This window comes from Scyliorhinus torazame, chromosome 6 (assembly GCF_047496885.1).
Source record: "Scyliorhinus torazame isolate Kashiwa2021f chromosome 6, sScyTor2.1, whole genome shotgun sequence".
In the NCBI taxonomy this organism is placed as follows: Eukaryota; Metazoa; Chordata; class Chondrichthyes; order Carcharhiniformes; family Scyliorhinidae; genus Scyliorhinus; species Scyliorhinus torazame.
The window spans coordinates 29,234,790-29,252,011 of NC_092712.1; the positions used below are offsets into that span (position 1 = coordinate 29,234,790).

Here is a 17,222-nt window from a genome sequence, read left to right on the forward strand (position 1 = left end):
GGCCTGTCTGCATCGATTCTCACAAACATCGACAGATGCGCCATAGAGAGCATCCTATCCGGCTTCACAGCTTGGTATGGTAACTGCTCGATCCAAGATTGCAAGAAACTGCAGAGTGTGGTGAACTCAGCCCAGCGCTTTACACAAACTTGCCACCCGCACATTGCCTTCCTGAGGCAGCAGGAGGTGTAGACAGAATCAGACAGCATTATCAGAGACCCCTCCCACGCAGGCTTTGCCTTCTTCCAGACCCTTCCATCAGGCAGAATGTACAGAAGTCTGAAGACCCGCACATCCAGGCATAGGAACAGCTTCTTCCCCACAGCTACAAGACTCCTCAACGACTCCCCCTCGGACTGATCTGTTCCCTGTAGGAACACTGTTCACGACGCCCTATGCTGCTCTTGCTCATGTATTTGCTTTGTTTGGCCCCTTGTTCCGCACCGTAACCAATCACTGTTTGTCGATATACTATTTGTCAGTATTCTCTGTTGATTATTCTTTTGTCTACTGTGTACGTACTGTGTACGTTCCCTCGGCCGCAGAAAAATACTTTTCACTGTACTTCGGTACATGGGACAATAAAATCATATCAAAACAGGTCTCTAATAAAATGTTGGACAAGCGATAGTGTGAGTTCCTTTATTAAAATTGATAAAACTGATATTTTTAGACAGTGCATTACAAAGAATATCCCCCAACCAATCAGGTGACATTTTACGAGTGACCACAATCTTTCCTCGCCCTCACTCTCTGTCTGAGTGGACTATTATTAAACTGGAAAATGCAGATTCAACAAAAAGGTTAAAAAAGGTTAAAAAAAGGACAAATCGTATTGGATGAAATGAGCAGCAGCATCCCAGGGCCCTCAGGAAATCTCCCAGGGCCCTCAGGAAAAAAACTAGAATTTTGATAGTGTTGTGCAAACTGTCTCCTATGCCTGCCCCTTCTCTATCTCCCAACTCTCCCCTCCCCATCCCTCCCCCCACTCCTCCCATCCCTCCCCTATCCTGCTCTTCCACTCTCTCTCCCTTCTTTCCTTCCTACTTTCTACCCTTGCATCCCCACCTCTCTCTCTCTCTCTCTGCACCCCCCCCTTCCCCCGATTCAGCTGCGATGTCTGATTCAGTTGCGATGTCTGATTCAGTCTGGAAGCCAGCGGTAAGATGGCAGAGACAGAGGTGGTGAAGGTTTTACTCGATCATGACGTGGACAAACAGTGATGCAGAGGGGAGGTGATGTCCGTTCTCTGACAGTAGGTGGATCTGTCGATAACCTGTGGACATGCCGCACAAAGAAAATGGTGTCACCACTCGAAAGAATCAAACACATTTACTCGCCCTCACGGCTTAGGGTGCCTGCGCCCTCTGTCACCCTCTCCTTTGTACCCAGCCCAAACCCCCATTACCGCATCTCCTTCCTTATTACCCCACCCAATCCCCTCTCCGCCTCCCACTCACAGCTTCTCTCCAATGCCCCCCTCTGCAAACTGGGCAGCACGGGAGCACAGTGGTTAGCACTGTTGCTTCACAGCTCCAGGGTCCCAGGTTCGATTCCCGGCTTGGGTCACTGTCTGTGCGGAGTCTGCACATCCTCCCCGTGTGTGCGTGGGTTTCCTCCCACAGTCCAAAGATGTGCAGATTAAGTGGATTGGCCGTGATAAATTGCCCTTAGGTTAGGTTAGGTGGGGTTACTGGGTTATGGGGATAGGGTGGAGGTGTGGGTTTGGGTAGGGTGCTCTTTCCAAGAGACGGTACAGACTCGATGGGCCAAATGGCCTCCTTCTGCACTGTAAATTCTATGAAATTAATATAATAAAAATCTTTATAGTCACAAGTGGGCTTACATTAACACTGCAATGAAGTTACTGTGAAAAGCCCCTAGCCGCCACATTCCGGCGCCTGTTCGGGTACACAGAGGGAGAATTCAGAATGTCCAATTCACCCAACAAGCACGTCTTTCGGGACTTGTGGGAGGAAACCGGAGCACCCGGAGGAAACCCATGCCGGGAAACGAACGTGGGACCCTGGCTCTGTGAAGCAACCGTGCTAACCACTGTGCTACCGTGTCGCCCATAACATACAATAGCACCACGAGGTGGCCATTCGGCCCTTTGAATATAATGGACATCAACGTGCTATTTCCCCAGTGGGACCGGCCGCACAACTATTAAAGGCATCGCAGGGGGTTTCTGATCTGCTGGAGTCCCTGGATCCCAGCATTCCAGTCTCCCCTCACTCTGGACTAGACATTTGGGGAAAAGAGATGGTCAGAGTCAGTGGACCCCTGAATAGGAGTTCACCTCTCTCCATCCAGCCAGGAGAGTGAGGGGGGGCGTTGAAAGCTGCAAAGTCTAAATGCAAAGCTGCTAATTGGAAAAGAATGGGTGCGAGCGGGTTTACCCAGTCCAGACTCTGGCTGGTTCATGAGAGAGAGAGAGCAAGAGCTGAGAGAGAGAGAGAGAGAGAAAGAGAGAGAGCAAGAGACAGAGATGGAGAAAGGGACAGGGAGAGAGAGAGTAAGAGAGAGAGTAAGAGAGAGAGAGAGTAAGAGAGAGACAGAGAAAGAGAGAGAGAGAGAGAAAGAGACAGAGAGAGCGAGAGAGAGAAAGAGACACAGAGAGAAAGAGACAGAGAGAAACAGAGAGAAAAAGACAGAGAAAGAAAGAGACAGAGAAAGAAAGAGACAGAGAGAAAGAGACATGAAATGAAAATGAAAATCGCTTATAGTCACAAGTAGGCTTCAAATGAAGTTACTGTGAAAAGCCCCTAGTCGCCACATTCCGGCGCCTGTTCGGGGAGGCTGGTACGGGAGAGACAGAGAGAAACAGAAAGGGAAACAGAGAGAGAGAGAGAGAGAGGGAGAGATCTCTTCACTGAAGCAACACCATTATTTTAAGGCAATAAACTGGGAAGTCAGACGGCAGGGGAGTGGAGAGCTTGCTTCGACACAGCGATTGGTCAGCCAAGAGGCAGCTTGCTCTCTCCTCAGAGGCAGCAACGTGCCGAATGCGATTCGATGGACCGAATGGTTTCTTGCTCCACCACATTGACTCCATTGGGTAAGTAACAGACAAAGGAAAAAAAAATTAAAATTGTCATGCTTTAGGGGAAATTGGCTGGGGACTAATTGGATCGCTCGGTCAAATGGGCCAGCAGAGGCCCAGTGGACTGAATGGACTCTTCCTGCACAGAGAGAGTCTACAAAGGTGAAGCTGTTTTTGGGAAGGTGGGGGGGGGAAAAGAGGGGCCGGGGGATTACGCGCTGCCCCCCCCCCCCCCAGCCTCTGCGAGAGAGGGTCCGCTCTGTACGTTACCTAGTTTCAGGCTGTTGAAGGGCATTGTGAACTGTCCAATGAAATCATTCCGAGACGACATGTCGTAATCCTGGACCATGAATCGAACGAGAGCCAGTTCGGGGACGGAGACGTCAAACTTGAACGTTTCGTTCCACATGGGATTGAACCCTGGTAGGAAGAGGAACCATACCACCGTGTTACTGAGGGGAGCAACAGGTTCGAATCCCACTCCCAGCTGAGGATCTGAAATTAGCCTCATAATTAACCACATGAGTAAAATGCCAAAGGGATTGCGATCTGCAAGAGTGATTGCAAAGCTGCCAGATTGTCATTAAAACAACAAAGATTTGTCAGTGGCACCAGGGGCAGGCGGTGGCAGCACGTACGATAGCGACGTTTAAGAGGAATGTTGACGAATCGGATGGGAAGAGAGGGATACAGACCCCGGAATTCCAGAAGGCTTTAGTTTAGACAGGCATCATCATCGGGGCAGAATGGGAGGGCCGAAGGGCCTTTTCTTGTGTGGTATTGAGGCCCACACCAGTCCACTGCCATCTGAACTAACCAAACGTGCAGCATTAGCAATAACTGCCCATCTGTATTTAACCCTGACTGTACAACACTGTGTATAATGGGTCTGTATTTAACCCTGACTGTACAACACTGTGTATAATGGGTCTGTATTTAACCCTGACTGTACAACACTGTGTATAATGGGTCTGTATTTATCTCTGACTGTACAACGCTGTGTATAATGGGTCTGTATTTAACCCTGACTGTACAACACTGTGTATAATGGGTCTGTATTTAGCTCTGACTGTACAACACTGTGTATAATGGGTCTGTATTTATCTCTGACTGTACAACACTGTGTATAATGGGTCTGTATTTAACCCTGACTATACAACACTGTACATAATGGGTCTGTATTTAGCTCTGACTGTACAACGCTGTATATAAAGGATCTGGATTTCGCACTGATTGTGCAGTGCTGTATTTAAAGGGTCTATATTTAGCTCTGACTGTACAGTGATGTATATTAAAAGGTCTGTATTTCGCTCTGACTGTACAGTGTTGTATATAGAACCTGTATCCGGCTCTGACAGTACAACACTGCATGCAGCTGTGCTGTAGTTATTGTGACCTTCATTCTTACCGTTGTTGGTAATGTGCTCGGTTGCTTTCGAGTCATTGTCTTCACTGACTCCAAACACCTCCACCACCACGAGGGGATCCACAACCGACTTGACCTTCATCTTGCTCGACTTTGGAAGCTGCTGGGCAGAGATAATCTGAGGGAAAGAAGGAACCGGGGTGCGAGTGAGGGCCACACAGTCGAAACATTAACTTGGTTCCTCTCTCCTCTGTTGCTGCCAGACCTGTTGAGTTTTTCCAGAGCTATCTGTTTTAACATCAGCAGCTCGATTTTTGGGGGGTTATGGGGATAGGGTGGAGGTGTTGACCTTGGGTAGGGTGCTTTTTCCAAGAGCCGGTGCAGACTCGATGGGCCGAATGGCCTCCTTCTGCACTGTAAATTCTATGATAATGAGCGCATCGAATGGTGGAGCAGGTTCGATGGGCCGAATGCTCTACTCCTGTTCCTGATGCTCCAAGATGGCATATTTCTTTCGCCAAGAGGACAATCGGGGACCGGATGAGCTTTTAAACGGCAATCAGGTGGTTTTGTGCACTGAGGCTTTGTGGCCCAGTCATGGAGGTTTTCCCCCACTGTCGATGCGACGATCCATTTAAATCCGCGTCGGCCTTGGCGGGAACGGAAAACCCCGCCAGCGGGAGGGGAGGAGCTGGAAGACCCCAGCCACGGTCACCATAGCCAAGGCAAGGCTTTTAATCCACGTTTTATTTAAATCATTGAATTTAAATTCTCCAGTTGCCGTGGTGGAGTTTGGAGATCATTAGCCCAGGATTCCGGTTTACAAACCCCAGTAACATACCCACTCTGCCATCTACGAGCTACAGCCAGTGACTGATTTTACCAGTAGTTTCTTTGGCCATCGATGCTGCTGAGTGAGGGAAGGCGGAGAATGAATTTGCCAACTTACTGGGAACACGACAGGCCGAATCTCTAGCTGCCATTGAACGCCCAACATTTTAGGATTGGGGTTACAGATTCAAAGCTGCAGATCGCAAACCGCAGCGTAACTCTTGTCTTTCAGCATTGTGGTCACTACGTTACGACAACACGGCACCCATCAATCCCTCCATGGCAAGCTAGAGATGGCTGTCTGTGCACCCGTGGTAACGGCATGACAATCCCAGACGCACATTGGTGATAGATAGTGCAATGGCTGCTGTGCCCAGTCACGTCACGTTCAAAGGGTTAAATCAAAGTCCCGCGCTCTCTCACCATCACGTGCAGCTTCTTTCGGTTTAGCCAAACACCCCTTTCAACATTCTTCGGATCGAAGCTTATCTTCTTCTCTCTCAAGAACTTGGGCTTCAGATTATAACCAGAGAAACCATTATCCAGAAATTTCCCCTGGTTGAGGTCCCTCTCCTGTCCTGGGGTCTGGAAGTTTAGGGCCACTGCAGTATGTATGTTGGGAACGAGAGGAAGTGGGGGGGGGGGAGATAGAGCGGGGAGGAGCGAGAGAAAGGGGAGGAGCGAGAGAAAGGGGAGGAGCGAGAGAAATGTTTAATCATCTATTTCATCTTCAGCAGATATAACAGCAGCTGTTTTGAACACATGTACTATATCCAATTGCCTTACCAATTTGACAGCCGGTATTCCACATATCAATTGGACTGTAGTTGGAGGAATCTGTTCGTAAACCCGCTGGGTAAATCCTGCTCAGTTGACGAGAGTTGAGCTCAACAAACGGCTTGGCTGGGGAAAACACAGCTTGTTAACATTTAACCAGGTTAGAGTAACATTCTCGCGTAAACTGTAACATCCTCACATTAACCAGGTTAGAGTAACGTCCTCACATTGACCAGGTACAGCCTCACTTTGACCAGATTAGGATAATGTGCTCACATTAACCAGGATAGAGTAACGTCCTCACATTGACCAGGTTAGAGTAACGTCCTCACATTGACCAGGTTAGAGTAACAACCTCACATTGACCAGGTTAGAGTAACGTCCTCACATTAACCAGGTTAGAGTAAAAACCTCACATTGACCAGGTTAGAGTAACGTCCTCACATTGGCCAGGTTAGAGTAACGTCCTCACATTGACCAGGTTAGAGTAACGTCCCCACATTAACCAGGTTAGAGTAAAAACCTCACATTGACCAGGTTAGAGTAACGTCCTCACATTGACCAGGTTAGAGTAACGTCCTCACATTAACCAGGTTAGAGTAAAAACCTCACATTGACCAGGTTAGAGTAACGTCCTCACATTGACCAGGTTAGAGTAACGACCTCACAGTAACCAGGTTAGAGTAACGTCCCCACATTGACCAGGTTAGAGTAACGTCCTCACATTGACCAGGTTAGAGTAAAAACCTCACATTGACCAGGTTAGAGTAACGTCCTCACATTGACCAGGTTAGAGTAACGACCTCACAGTAACCAGGTTAGAGTAACGTCCCCACATTGACCAGGTTAGAGTAACGTCCTCACAGTAACCAGGTTAGAGTAACGAGCTCACATTGACCAGGTTAGAGTAACGTCCTCACATTGACCAGGTTAGAGTAAAAACCTCACATTGACCAGGTTGGAGTAACGTCCTCACATTGACCAGGTTAGAGTAACAACCGCACATTGACCAGGTTAGAGTAACGTCCTCACATTGACCAGGTTAGAGTAACGTCGTCACATTGACCAGGTTAGAGTAACGTCCTCACATTAACCAGGATAGAGTAACGTCCTCACATTAACCAGGATAGAGTAACGTCCTCACATTAACCAGGATAGAGTAACGTCCTCACATTGACCAGGTTAGAGTAATGACCTCACATTAACCAGGTTAGAGTAACAACCTCACATTGACCAGGTTAGAGTAACGTCCTCACATTGACCAGGTTAGAGTAACGACCTCACATTGACCAGGTTAGAGTAACGTCCTCACATTAACAAGGTTAGAGTAACGACCTCACATTGACCAGGTTAGAGTAACGACCTCACATTGACCAGGTTAGAGTAAAAACCTCACATTAACCAGGTTAGAGTAACGTCCTCACATTGACCAGGTTAGAGTAACGACCTCACATTAACCAGGTTACAGTAACGTCCTCACATTGACCAGGTTAGAGTAACGACCTCACAGTAACCAGGTTAGAGTAACGACCTCACATTAACCAGGTTAGAGTAACGTCCTCACATTGACCAGGTTAGAGTAACAACCTCACATTGACCAGGTTAGAGTAACGTCCCCACATTAACCAGGTTAGAGTAACGACCTCACATTAACCAGGTTAGAGTAACGTCCTCACATTGACCAGGTTAGAGTAATGACCTCACATTAACCAGGTTAGAGTAATGACCTCACATTGACCAGGTTAGAGTAACGTCCTCACATTGACCAGGTTAGAGTAACAACCTCACATTGACCAGGTTAGAGTAACGTCCCCACATTAACCAGGTTAGAGTAACGACCTCACATTAACCAGGTTAGAGTAACGTCCTCACATTGGCCAGGTTAGCGTAATGACCTCACATTAACCAGGTTAGAGTAACGACCTCACATTGACCAGGTTAGAGTAACGTCCTCACATTGACCAGGTTAGAGTAATGACCTCACATTAACCAGGTTAGAGTAACATCCCCACATTAACCAGGTTAGAGTAACGGCCTCACATTGACCAGGTTAGAGTAACGTCCTCACATTGACCAGGTTAGAGTAATGACCTCACATTAACCAGGTTAGAGTAACGACCTCACATTGACCAGGTTAGAGTAACAACCTCACATTGACCAGGTTAGAGTAATGACCTCACATTAACCAGGTTAGAGTAACGACCTCACATTGACCAGGTTAGAGTAATGTCCTCACATTGACCAGGTTAGAGGAACAACCTCACATTGACCAGGTTAGAGTAATGACCTCACATTAACCAGGTTAGAGTAACATCCCCACATTAACCAGGTTAGAGTAACAACCTCACATTAACCAGGTTAGAGTAACGGCCTCACATTGACCAGGTTAGAGTAACGTCCTCACATTGACCAGGTTAGAGTAACAACCTCACATTGACCAGGTTAGAGTAATGACCTCACATTAACCAGGTTAGAGTAACGACCTCACATTGACCAGGTTAGAGTAACAACCTCACATTAACCAGGTTAGAGTAACGTCCTCACATTAACCAGGTTAGAGTAACGACCTCACATTGACCAGGTTAGAGTAAAAACCTCACATTAACCAGGTTAGAGTAACGTCCTCACATTGACCAGGTTAGAGTAACGACCTCACATTAACCAGGTTAGAGTAACGTCCTCACATTGACCAGGTTAGAGTAACGACCTCCAGTAACCAGGTTAGAGTAACAACCTCACATTAACCAGGTTAGAGTAACGTCCTCACATTGACCAGGTTAGAGTAACAACCTCACATTGACCAGGTTAGAGTAATGACCTCACATTGACCAGGTTAGAGTAACGTCCTCACATTGACCAGGTTAGAGTAACAACCTCACATTGACCAGGTTAGAGTAACGTCCCCACATTAACCAGGTTAGAGTAACGACCTCACATTAACCAGGTTAGAGTAACGTCCTCACATTGACCAGGTTAGAGTAACAACCTCACATTGACCAGGTTAGAGTAATGACCTCACATTGACCAGGTTAGAGTAACGTCCTCACATTGACCAGGTTAGAGTAACGACCTCACATTGACCAGGTTAGAGTAAAAACCTCACATTAACCAGGTTAGAGTAACGTCCTCACATTGACCAGGTTAGAGTAACGACCTCACATTAACCAGGTTAGAGTAACGTCCTCACATTGACCAGGTTAGAGTAACGACCTCCAGTAACCAGGTTAGAGTAACAACCTCACATTAACCAGGTTAGAGTAACGTCCTCACATTGACCAGGTTAGAGTAACAACCTCACATTGACCAGGTTAGAGTAATGACCTCACATTGACCAGGTTAGAGTAACGTCCTCACATTGACCAGGTTAGAGTAACAACCTCACATTGACCAGGTTAGAGTAACGTCCTCACATTGACCAGGTTAGAGTAATGACCTCACATTAACCAGGTTAGAGTAACGTCCTCACATTAACCAGGTTAGAGTAACGTCCTCACATTGACCAGGTTAGAGTAACGACCTCACATTGACCAGGTTAGAGTAACGTCCTCACATTGACCAGGTTAGAGTAACGACCTCACATTGACCAGGTTAGAGTAAAAACCTCACATTAACCAGGTTAGAGTAACGTCCTCACATTGACCAGGTTAGAGTAACGACCTCACATTGACCAGGTTAGAGTAAAAACCTCACATTAACCAGGTTAGAGTAACGTCCTCACATTGACCAGGTTAGAGTAACGACCTCACAGTAACCAGGTTAGAGTAACGTCCTCACATCGACCAGGTTAGAGTAACGTCCTCACATTGACCAGGTTAGAGTTACGTCCTCACATTAACCAGGTTAGAGTAACAACCTCACATTGACCAGGTTAGAGTAAAAACCTCACATCGACCAGGTTAGAGTAACGTCCTCACATTGACCAGGTTAGAGTAAAAACCTCACATTGACCAGGTTAGAGTAACGTCCCCACAGTAACCAGGTTAGAGTAACAACCTCACATTGACCAGGTTAGAGTAACAACCGCACATTGACCAGGTTAGAGTAAAAACCTCACATTGACCAGGTTAGAGTAACGACCTCACATTGACCAGGTTAGAGTAACGACCTCACATTGACCAGGTTAGAGTAACGTCCTCACATTGACCAGGTTAGAGTAACGTCCTCACATTGACCAGGTTAGAGTAACAACCGCACATTGAACAGATTAGGATAATGTCCTTACAGTAACCAGGTTAGAGTAACGACCTCACATTGACCAGGTTAGAGTAACGACCTCACATTGACCAGGTTAGAGTAACGTCTTCACATCGACCAGGATAGAGTAACAACCTCACATTGACCAGGTTAGAGTAACGTCCTCACATTGACCAGGTTAGAGTAACGTCCTCACATTGACCAGGTTAGAGTAACAACCTCACATTGACCAGGTTAGAGTAACGTCCTCACATCGACCAGGTTAGAGTAACGTCCTCACATTGACCAGGTTAGAGTAACAACCGCACATTGACCAGGTTAGAGTAACGTCCTCACATTGACCAGGTTAGAGTAACGTCCTCACATCGACCAGGATAGAGTAACGTCCTCACATTGACCAGGTTAGAGTAACGTCCTCACATTGACCAGGTTAGAGTAACGTCCCCACATTGACCAGATTCGGGTAACGTCTTCACATTAACCAGATTCGGGTAACGTCCTCACATTAACCAGGTTAGGATAATGTCCTTACAGTAACCTGGTTCGGGCAATATCCTCACATTAACCAGCGAAGGATAATGTGCTCACATTAACCAGTTTAGGGTAATGTCCTCACCTTAACCAGGTTAGGGTAATGTGTAAAGGGGTGGCAGGGTGGCGCAGTGGTTAGCACCGCTGCCTCAGTGCTGAGGACCCAGGTTTGATCCCAACCATGGGTCACTGTGGAGTTTGCACATTCTCCGTGTGTCTGCGTGGGTCTCACCCCCACAACCCAAAAAGATGTGCAGAGTAGGTGAATTGGCCATCTGAAATTGACCCTTAATTGGAACAAATGGAGCCCAAGTCTTCACGACGGCGCGAAACGGGCACGGGGACGACCGATTCTGGCCTCTCCAGCCTCCCTTCCCGGCGGCAAATGGGCACCCCACCAACCCGCGCATGCGCGGGGGACGTCTTCAGCCGCTGGTCACGACTCAACAGGCGTTGAGGTTCAGGGGTCCGCCGCGCAGAGAGGGTGAGAGGCCAGCCCGCCGATCGGTGGGCCCCGATCGCGGGCCAGACCCCATCGGAGACCCCCCCCCCGGGGACGGAGCCCCCCCTCCCCCCACAGGCTGCCCTCTGACCGTTCGCGCAGAGTTCCCGTCGGCAGCGACCAGGGGTGAACGGTGCCGGTGGGACACTGTCGTATCTGCGCGGCCACGCGGCCCATGTGGACTGGAGAACTGGTGGCCCCGCCGATTCCAGCGGCCCGCGGCCGGTGCTGCGCCGGCGCAAATGGCGCCGATTCTCCGCACCTCGGAGAATCGCGCGCCGCCGTCGGGGTGGCGTGGCGTGGTCACGCCGATTCTCCAGCCCGGCGCGGGCTCGGAGAATCACCCCCTCTGGCTGTATGCATTTTAACCTAGGTTTTAATAACATTATTGCAAAACCCGAAAAATATTAAATATGGCAATTTCTTACATTCATATTCTCCCTTTCTTAACCAGTTTCTTGGTCCTCCTTTGTTGAATCTGAAATCCTCCCAATCCTCTGCTTTACCACTGGCAACTTTCTTTTAATCTTATTCAATCCCCAACTTTCTTTGTTAGCCACGAATGACTGATTTCTTTGGAGGGTTTTGTGCCTTGAAGCAACCAGACAGTTGCTGTAAAATCTGTAATAATTCTTTAAAGACTTTCCATTGCCTGTGTACCATCACACCTTCTCCCCAATCCACCTAGCCAATTTTCCCCTCAGAAGTTCATAATTTCCTTGGCTCAAATTTAACACCCTGGCTTCAAATTGAACTACCTCATTTTCCAAACAATGCAAAATTCCAGCATTTTATGGTCACTCATCCCGAAAGCACGGTAGCATTGTGGATAGCACAATTGCTTCACAGCTCCAGGGTCCCAGGTTCGATCCTGGCTTGGGTGACTGTCTGTGCCGAGTCTGCACATCCTTCCCGTGTGTGCGTGAGTTTCCTCCGGGTGCTCCGGTTTCCTCCCACAGTCCAAAGATGTGCAGGTTAGGTGGATTGGCCATGCTAAAATACCCTTAGTGCCCAAAATTGCCCTTAGTGTTGGGTGGGGTTACTGGGTTATGGGGATAGGGTGGAGGTGTTGACATTGGGTAGGGTGCTCTTTCCAAGAGCCGGTGCAGACTCGATGGGCCGAATGGCCTCCTTCTGCACTGTAAATTCTATGATAAAGGGCTCTGTTACAAGAATTAGCCCCTTATCATGACACAACACTAGATCTAAAATAGCCTCTTCTCTAGTCGGGTCCTCAACCTACTGCTCTAGAAAACCATTCACAACACTCTCCAAACCCCCCCCCTCCTCCCCTCTCCCCCGTTAGGGGAGTCTAAATGCAGATTGAAGTTATCCATGATTATTGTATTACCCATGCTCCTCGCTTCTCTCATCGCCTGATTAATACCATGTCCCACACCACCACCACTACTGTTTGGTGGTTTATAAACAACTCCTCCCAATGTTCGCTGCCTCGTGTCATTTATTAGCTCCACCCAAACAGATTTGACATTTTTTTTTCCCAATCAGAGATCCTCCCTTACTAATTAATGTTCTGATCATATCCCTTATTACCAGCTCAACACCACCTCCTGTTCCTCCTAAATGCAAGAACAAAGACCAATACAGCACAGGAACAGGCCCTTCGGCCCTCCAAGCCTGTACCAGACTTGGCCAAAACCCTCAGCACTTCCTTGTGCCGTATCAATCTAAACCCATCCGATCCATGTGTTTGTCAAGATGCCTTTTGAACTCCGTTAACGTATTTGCTTCCACAGCCTCCCGCCGCAAACAAGCTGTTTTGAACTCTCCCCAACAGCACTAACAAATCTCACTGCGAGGATATTCGGTTAATAACCCTTCCAGTTTATACAGGACCTACCTGCCCCAGAATCAGTCCCAATGTCTCAGAAATGTTTTTCAAAATTAAATTTAGAGTACCCAATTATTTTTTTCCATTGGAGGGGCAATTTAGTGTGGCCAATTCACCCACCCTGCGTAGCTTTTGGGCTGTGGGGTGAAACCCACGCAGGTTCGTCAAGGGGCGGTCATGTCTGACAAATCTGTTAGAGTTCTGTGAGGAGGTAACAAGGAAGTTAGACAAAGGAGAACCAGTGGACGTGATTTATTTAGATTTCCAGAAGGCCTTTGACAAGGTGCCGTATAGGAGACTGTTAAATACGTTAAGAGCCCATGGTGTTAAGGGCAAGATCCTGGCATGGATAGAGGATTGGCTGACTGGCAGAAGAGTGGGATAAAAGGGTCTTTTTCAGGATGGCAGCCGGTGACTAGTGGTGTACCTCAGGGGTCTGTGCTGAGACTACAACTTATCACAATATACATTAATGATTTGGAAGAAGGAACTGTTGCTACGTTTGCAGATGATACAAAGATCTGTAGAGGGACAGGTAGTATTGAGGAAGCAAGGGGGCTGCAGAAGGACTTGGACAGGCTAGGAGAGTGGGCAATGAAGTGGCAAATGAAATACAATGTGGATAAGTGTGAGGTTATGCACTTTGGAAGGAGGAATCTAGGCATAGACTATTTTCTAAATGGGGAAATGCTTAGGAAATCAGAAGCACAAAGGGACTTGGGAGTCATTGTTCAAGATTCCCTGACGGTTAATGTGCAGGTTCAGTCGGCAGTTAAGAAGGCAAATGCAATGTTACCATTCATGTCGAGAGGGCTAGAATACAAGAGCAGGGATGTACTTCTGAGGCTGTGTAAGGCTCTGGTCAGATCCCACACTCTGGTTTCCTCCCCCAAGTCCCGAAAGACGTGCTGCTAGGTAATTTGGACATTCTGAATTCTCCCTCAGTGTACCCGAACAGGCGCCGGAATGTGGCGACTAGGGGCTTTTCACAGTAACTTCATTGCAGTGTTAATGTAAGCCTACTTGTGACAATAAAGATTATTATTATGGGGTCTGACCAGAGCCTTATACAGCGTCAGAAGTACATCCCTGCTCTTATATTCTAGCCCTCTCGACATGAATGCTAACATTGCATTTGCCTTCTTAACTGCTGATACCTATATCGTTGGTACCAGTGTGGACCACAACCATTGGCTGTTTACCTTGCCCCAGAAGGATATCTGCAGCCACTCCGTGATATCTTTGACCTTGGCGTCAGGGAAGCAACACATCGCTCTGGAGTCACGTTTGTTTCCGCGGGAGCGCCTGCCGGTCCCCCAACTATGGACTCGTCAATCTCTATTAACCATAGTTAGCTCTGGCTGCACTACCCCGAGGAACCATCGCCCTCACCAGTATCCAAAGGCAACATACAAATAAAATATAAAATAAAGGTTACAATTCTAAAAGTGGTTCAGGAGCAGCGGGACCCGGGAGCAGGAATGGGAGGCAATGGGACAGGTTGAAAGTCATTGATAAAGCATTCTAGGTCCTGGGATTTATAAATCAGGGTAAAAAGTACAAAAGCTACGATGAATCTTTATAAAACTCTCGTTTGGATTCAGTTACAGTATTTTTTTATGAAAGAGCAATGGGCTTCGCTGGCTCGGCCAGCACTAGGCCCCTCCCAGCTCGGCGACCATTTTAGGACCGATGTGAAGACCTTAGAGACGACTGCAGACAAGATTCACGAGAACGGTTCCAGGGATGAGCAACTTCCTGACAAGAATTGTGACGACTGGAAGACTTTAGGAACATCGGATTCTAAGTATTGGGCAATTTAACGGTTAAAAGCCTGCGGTTAGAGTGTGTTTGACTGCAATGGTCATATTTTTTAAATATTTCTGTTTTGCAGGCCCTGGGGCTTTTTTTTTTTTATAAAGCAGCCAGAAGGTGAGATTGACAAAGGAATGTGTTTTTCAGTCCAGGCTAATGGACTGTGGTTTGACTGGGGCTGTCCCTGTGGAGTTAAAGTGCTTAGCGGCCTGCAGCGAGCATTTGTTTTTCAGCTTGGGGAAATTCCTGAGTGGAGCCAAGGAAGGTAGAGAGAAATTCTGAGATGCTGTGGAGAGAGGCAGTTGTGGAGAAACTTTGGAGAGAGGAGTTGCATTCTGATCTGCCTGACGCCGATTCTCCGCACCTCGGAGAAGAATGGCACAAGACCTCATTGTCATACGTAACATTCTTAAGGGGCTCGACAAGCATAGATACTGAGAGGGTGTTTGCCCAGGCTGGGGAAACTGGAACACAGGGGAGGGCACAGTCTCAGGGTATGGGGTCGGTCACTAATGACAGAGAAGGAGAAATGTCTCCTCTTGGGATTGTGAACCTTGGGAATTTCTCGCCCAGAGATCAGTGGGAGCTCAGGCCTCGAGCGCATTCGAGACAGAGATCAGTCAATTTTTTGGGCAATAAGAGAATCGAGAAATATGGGGGAGTGCGAGGAACTGAAGATCAGCCATGATGAAATGGTGGAGCAAGCTTGGAATAATCCTATAGATAACAGCTCCTCAAGCACAAATCTGGTGTTCTTGGTTAATAAGGGGATCAGGGTTACAGGGAGTAGGCAGCAGAATGGGGGATGGGGAACATGTCAGCCATGCTCGAATGGCAGAGAAGACTCAATGGGCGGAATGGGCCAATTCTGCTCCTATACCTCATGGTCGTATGAAGGGTTGAATGGTCTACACCAGCTACTATTTCTTGTGCTCGACTTACCCGTTTCCTGTGTCAGTTTATTGAACTTGTTTTCTACAAAGGATGACATCTCGTAGAAGACCTGTTTGTGCGCGGCGTCTTCAAACCCGTTGAAGTGGACACTCCTGCAGTAGATGACAAGGTCCGAGAGATCTTTGGCCAACTTTATCTTCCCGCTCTGCAGTAAACAGGCATTTAGCCATGAGAGTTAAAGGTGCAGGGTGTCTCAAATATAGTTGTATCAGCGAAATCTGCGCTTGGCGAGGTGGGCGAATGGTGTCCTGGCTGGCACCAAGTCAGGAAGAAAGGCCCCAGCCTTAATCCCATGCCCAACCCCACAGTTAGCAAGACTGCATGACGCCCTACCACGACCCGAGATATCTCGGAGATATTCGAGGTGAGAATTCTTTTTTTTACCCGAGCAGCAAGCTGGTGGAAACTTTCAATGGGGAACTGGGATAAATACTTGGAAAGGGATAATGTACAGGGTTATGGAAATCGAGCAGGGGAGTGAGGGTAGGGGCATTAATTAGGTAGCCCGTTTAAAAGGGCTGGCATGGGGAGGATGGGCCAAACCGCCACCTTCGGTGCTCCAAACGTCTACCACTCTTCTGTTTTGAAGAGAGGTGATCGATGAGGAGACCCCAAGTCTTTAATTAACCCACAAGTCAGTGCAAGCTGGCAAGAGGCAAGTCCAGGTTGACACGGGGGAACATTTCTGTATGCAACAACAGTAGTTACTATCTGGACTAGAAACTGGAGGCAAAAACTCTGGAGCCATTTAAGAATACGTTAGTGAAATCATAGGATTCAATGACAAAGTCCTTGACCTCTCTCGCCAAACAAAGTGAAGCTCTGTACCTAACCTGGTGCTGTATCTGCCCCGGGGCGTGTTTGATTGGACAGAGTGAAGTTCCCTCTGTACCTCAGCCTCAAACTCTGAAGGGCGTCCCTTAACTCCAGTGATGTCAGGGACAGCACGGTGGCACAGTGGCGAGCATTGTTGCCTACGGCGCTGAGGACCCGGGTTCGAATCCCTGCCCTGTCCGTGTGGAGTTTGCACATTCTCCCCGTGTCTGCGTGGGTTTCACCCCCACAACCCAAAAGATGTGCAGGATAGGTGGATTGGCCACGCTAAATTGACCCTTAATTGAAAAAATAATTGGGTACTCTAAATTTTTTTTTTCTAAACTCTAGTGATGTCTGCAGGCCAAATGTTTGCATCGGGCAGCTTCTCGTGTCTCACTCACACCTGTGACAATTCTCTCCCAATCACGGAGCTCTTTCCCGTTATCCAGACAGATATTCCCATCCCTCTGCTCGTTTTGTCATGTGAACTGTTATTACCATTGAATTAGATACAGCTCTTGGGGCTAAAGGGATTTTG

The 17,222-nt window shown here is 47.8% G+C and overlaps 1 protein-coding gene across 4 annotated transcripts in view; it reads right to left on the reverse strand.

Annotated features, from left to right (window-relative positions):
* Positions 1 to 628: 628 nt before the first annotated feature.
* The window catches only part of plcd1a (phospholipase C, delta 1a), a 155,393-nt gene continuing 138,799 nt past the window's right edge, over positions 629 to 17,222 (reverse strand). For all 4 annotated transcript variants that reach the window (XM_072508065.1, XM_072508067.1, XM_072508064.1 and 1 more), the window contains 6 exons: positions 15,857 to 16,013; positions 6,030 to 6,146; positions 5,667 to 5,845; positions 4,455 to 4,590; positions 3,317 to 3,466; positions 629 to 1,276 (listed from right to left, as the gene is read on the reverse strand). In XM_072508065.1, coding sequence (XP_072364166.1) covers positions 1,194 to 1,276; positions 3,317 to 3,466; positions 4,455 to 4,590; positions 5,667 to 5,845; positions 6,030 to 6,146; positions 15,857 to 16,013 — 822 coding nt within the window. In that variant the 3' untranslated portion in view covers positions 629 to 1,193. The remainder of the gene's footprint in view (positions 1,277 to 3,316; positions 3,467 to 4,454; positions 4,591 to 5,666; positions 5,846 to 6,029; positions 6,147 to 15,856; positions 16,014 to 17,222) is intronic.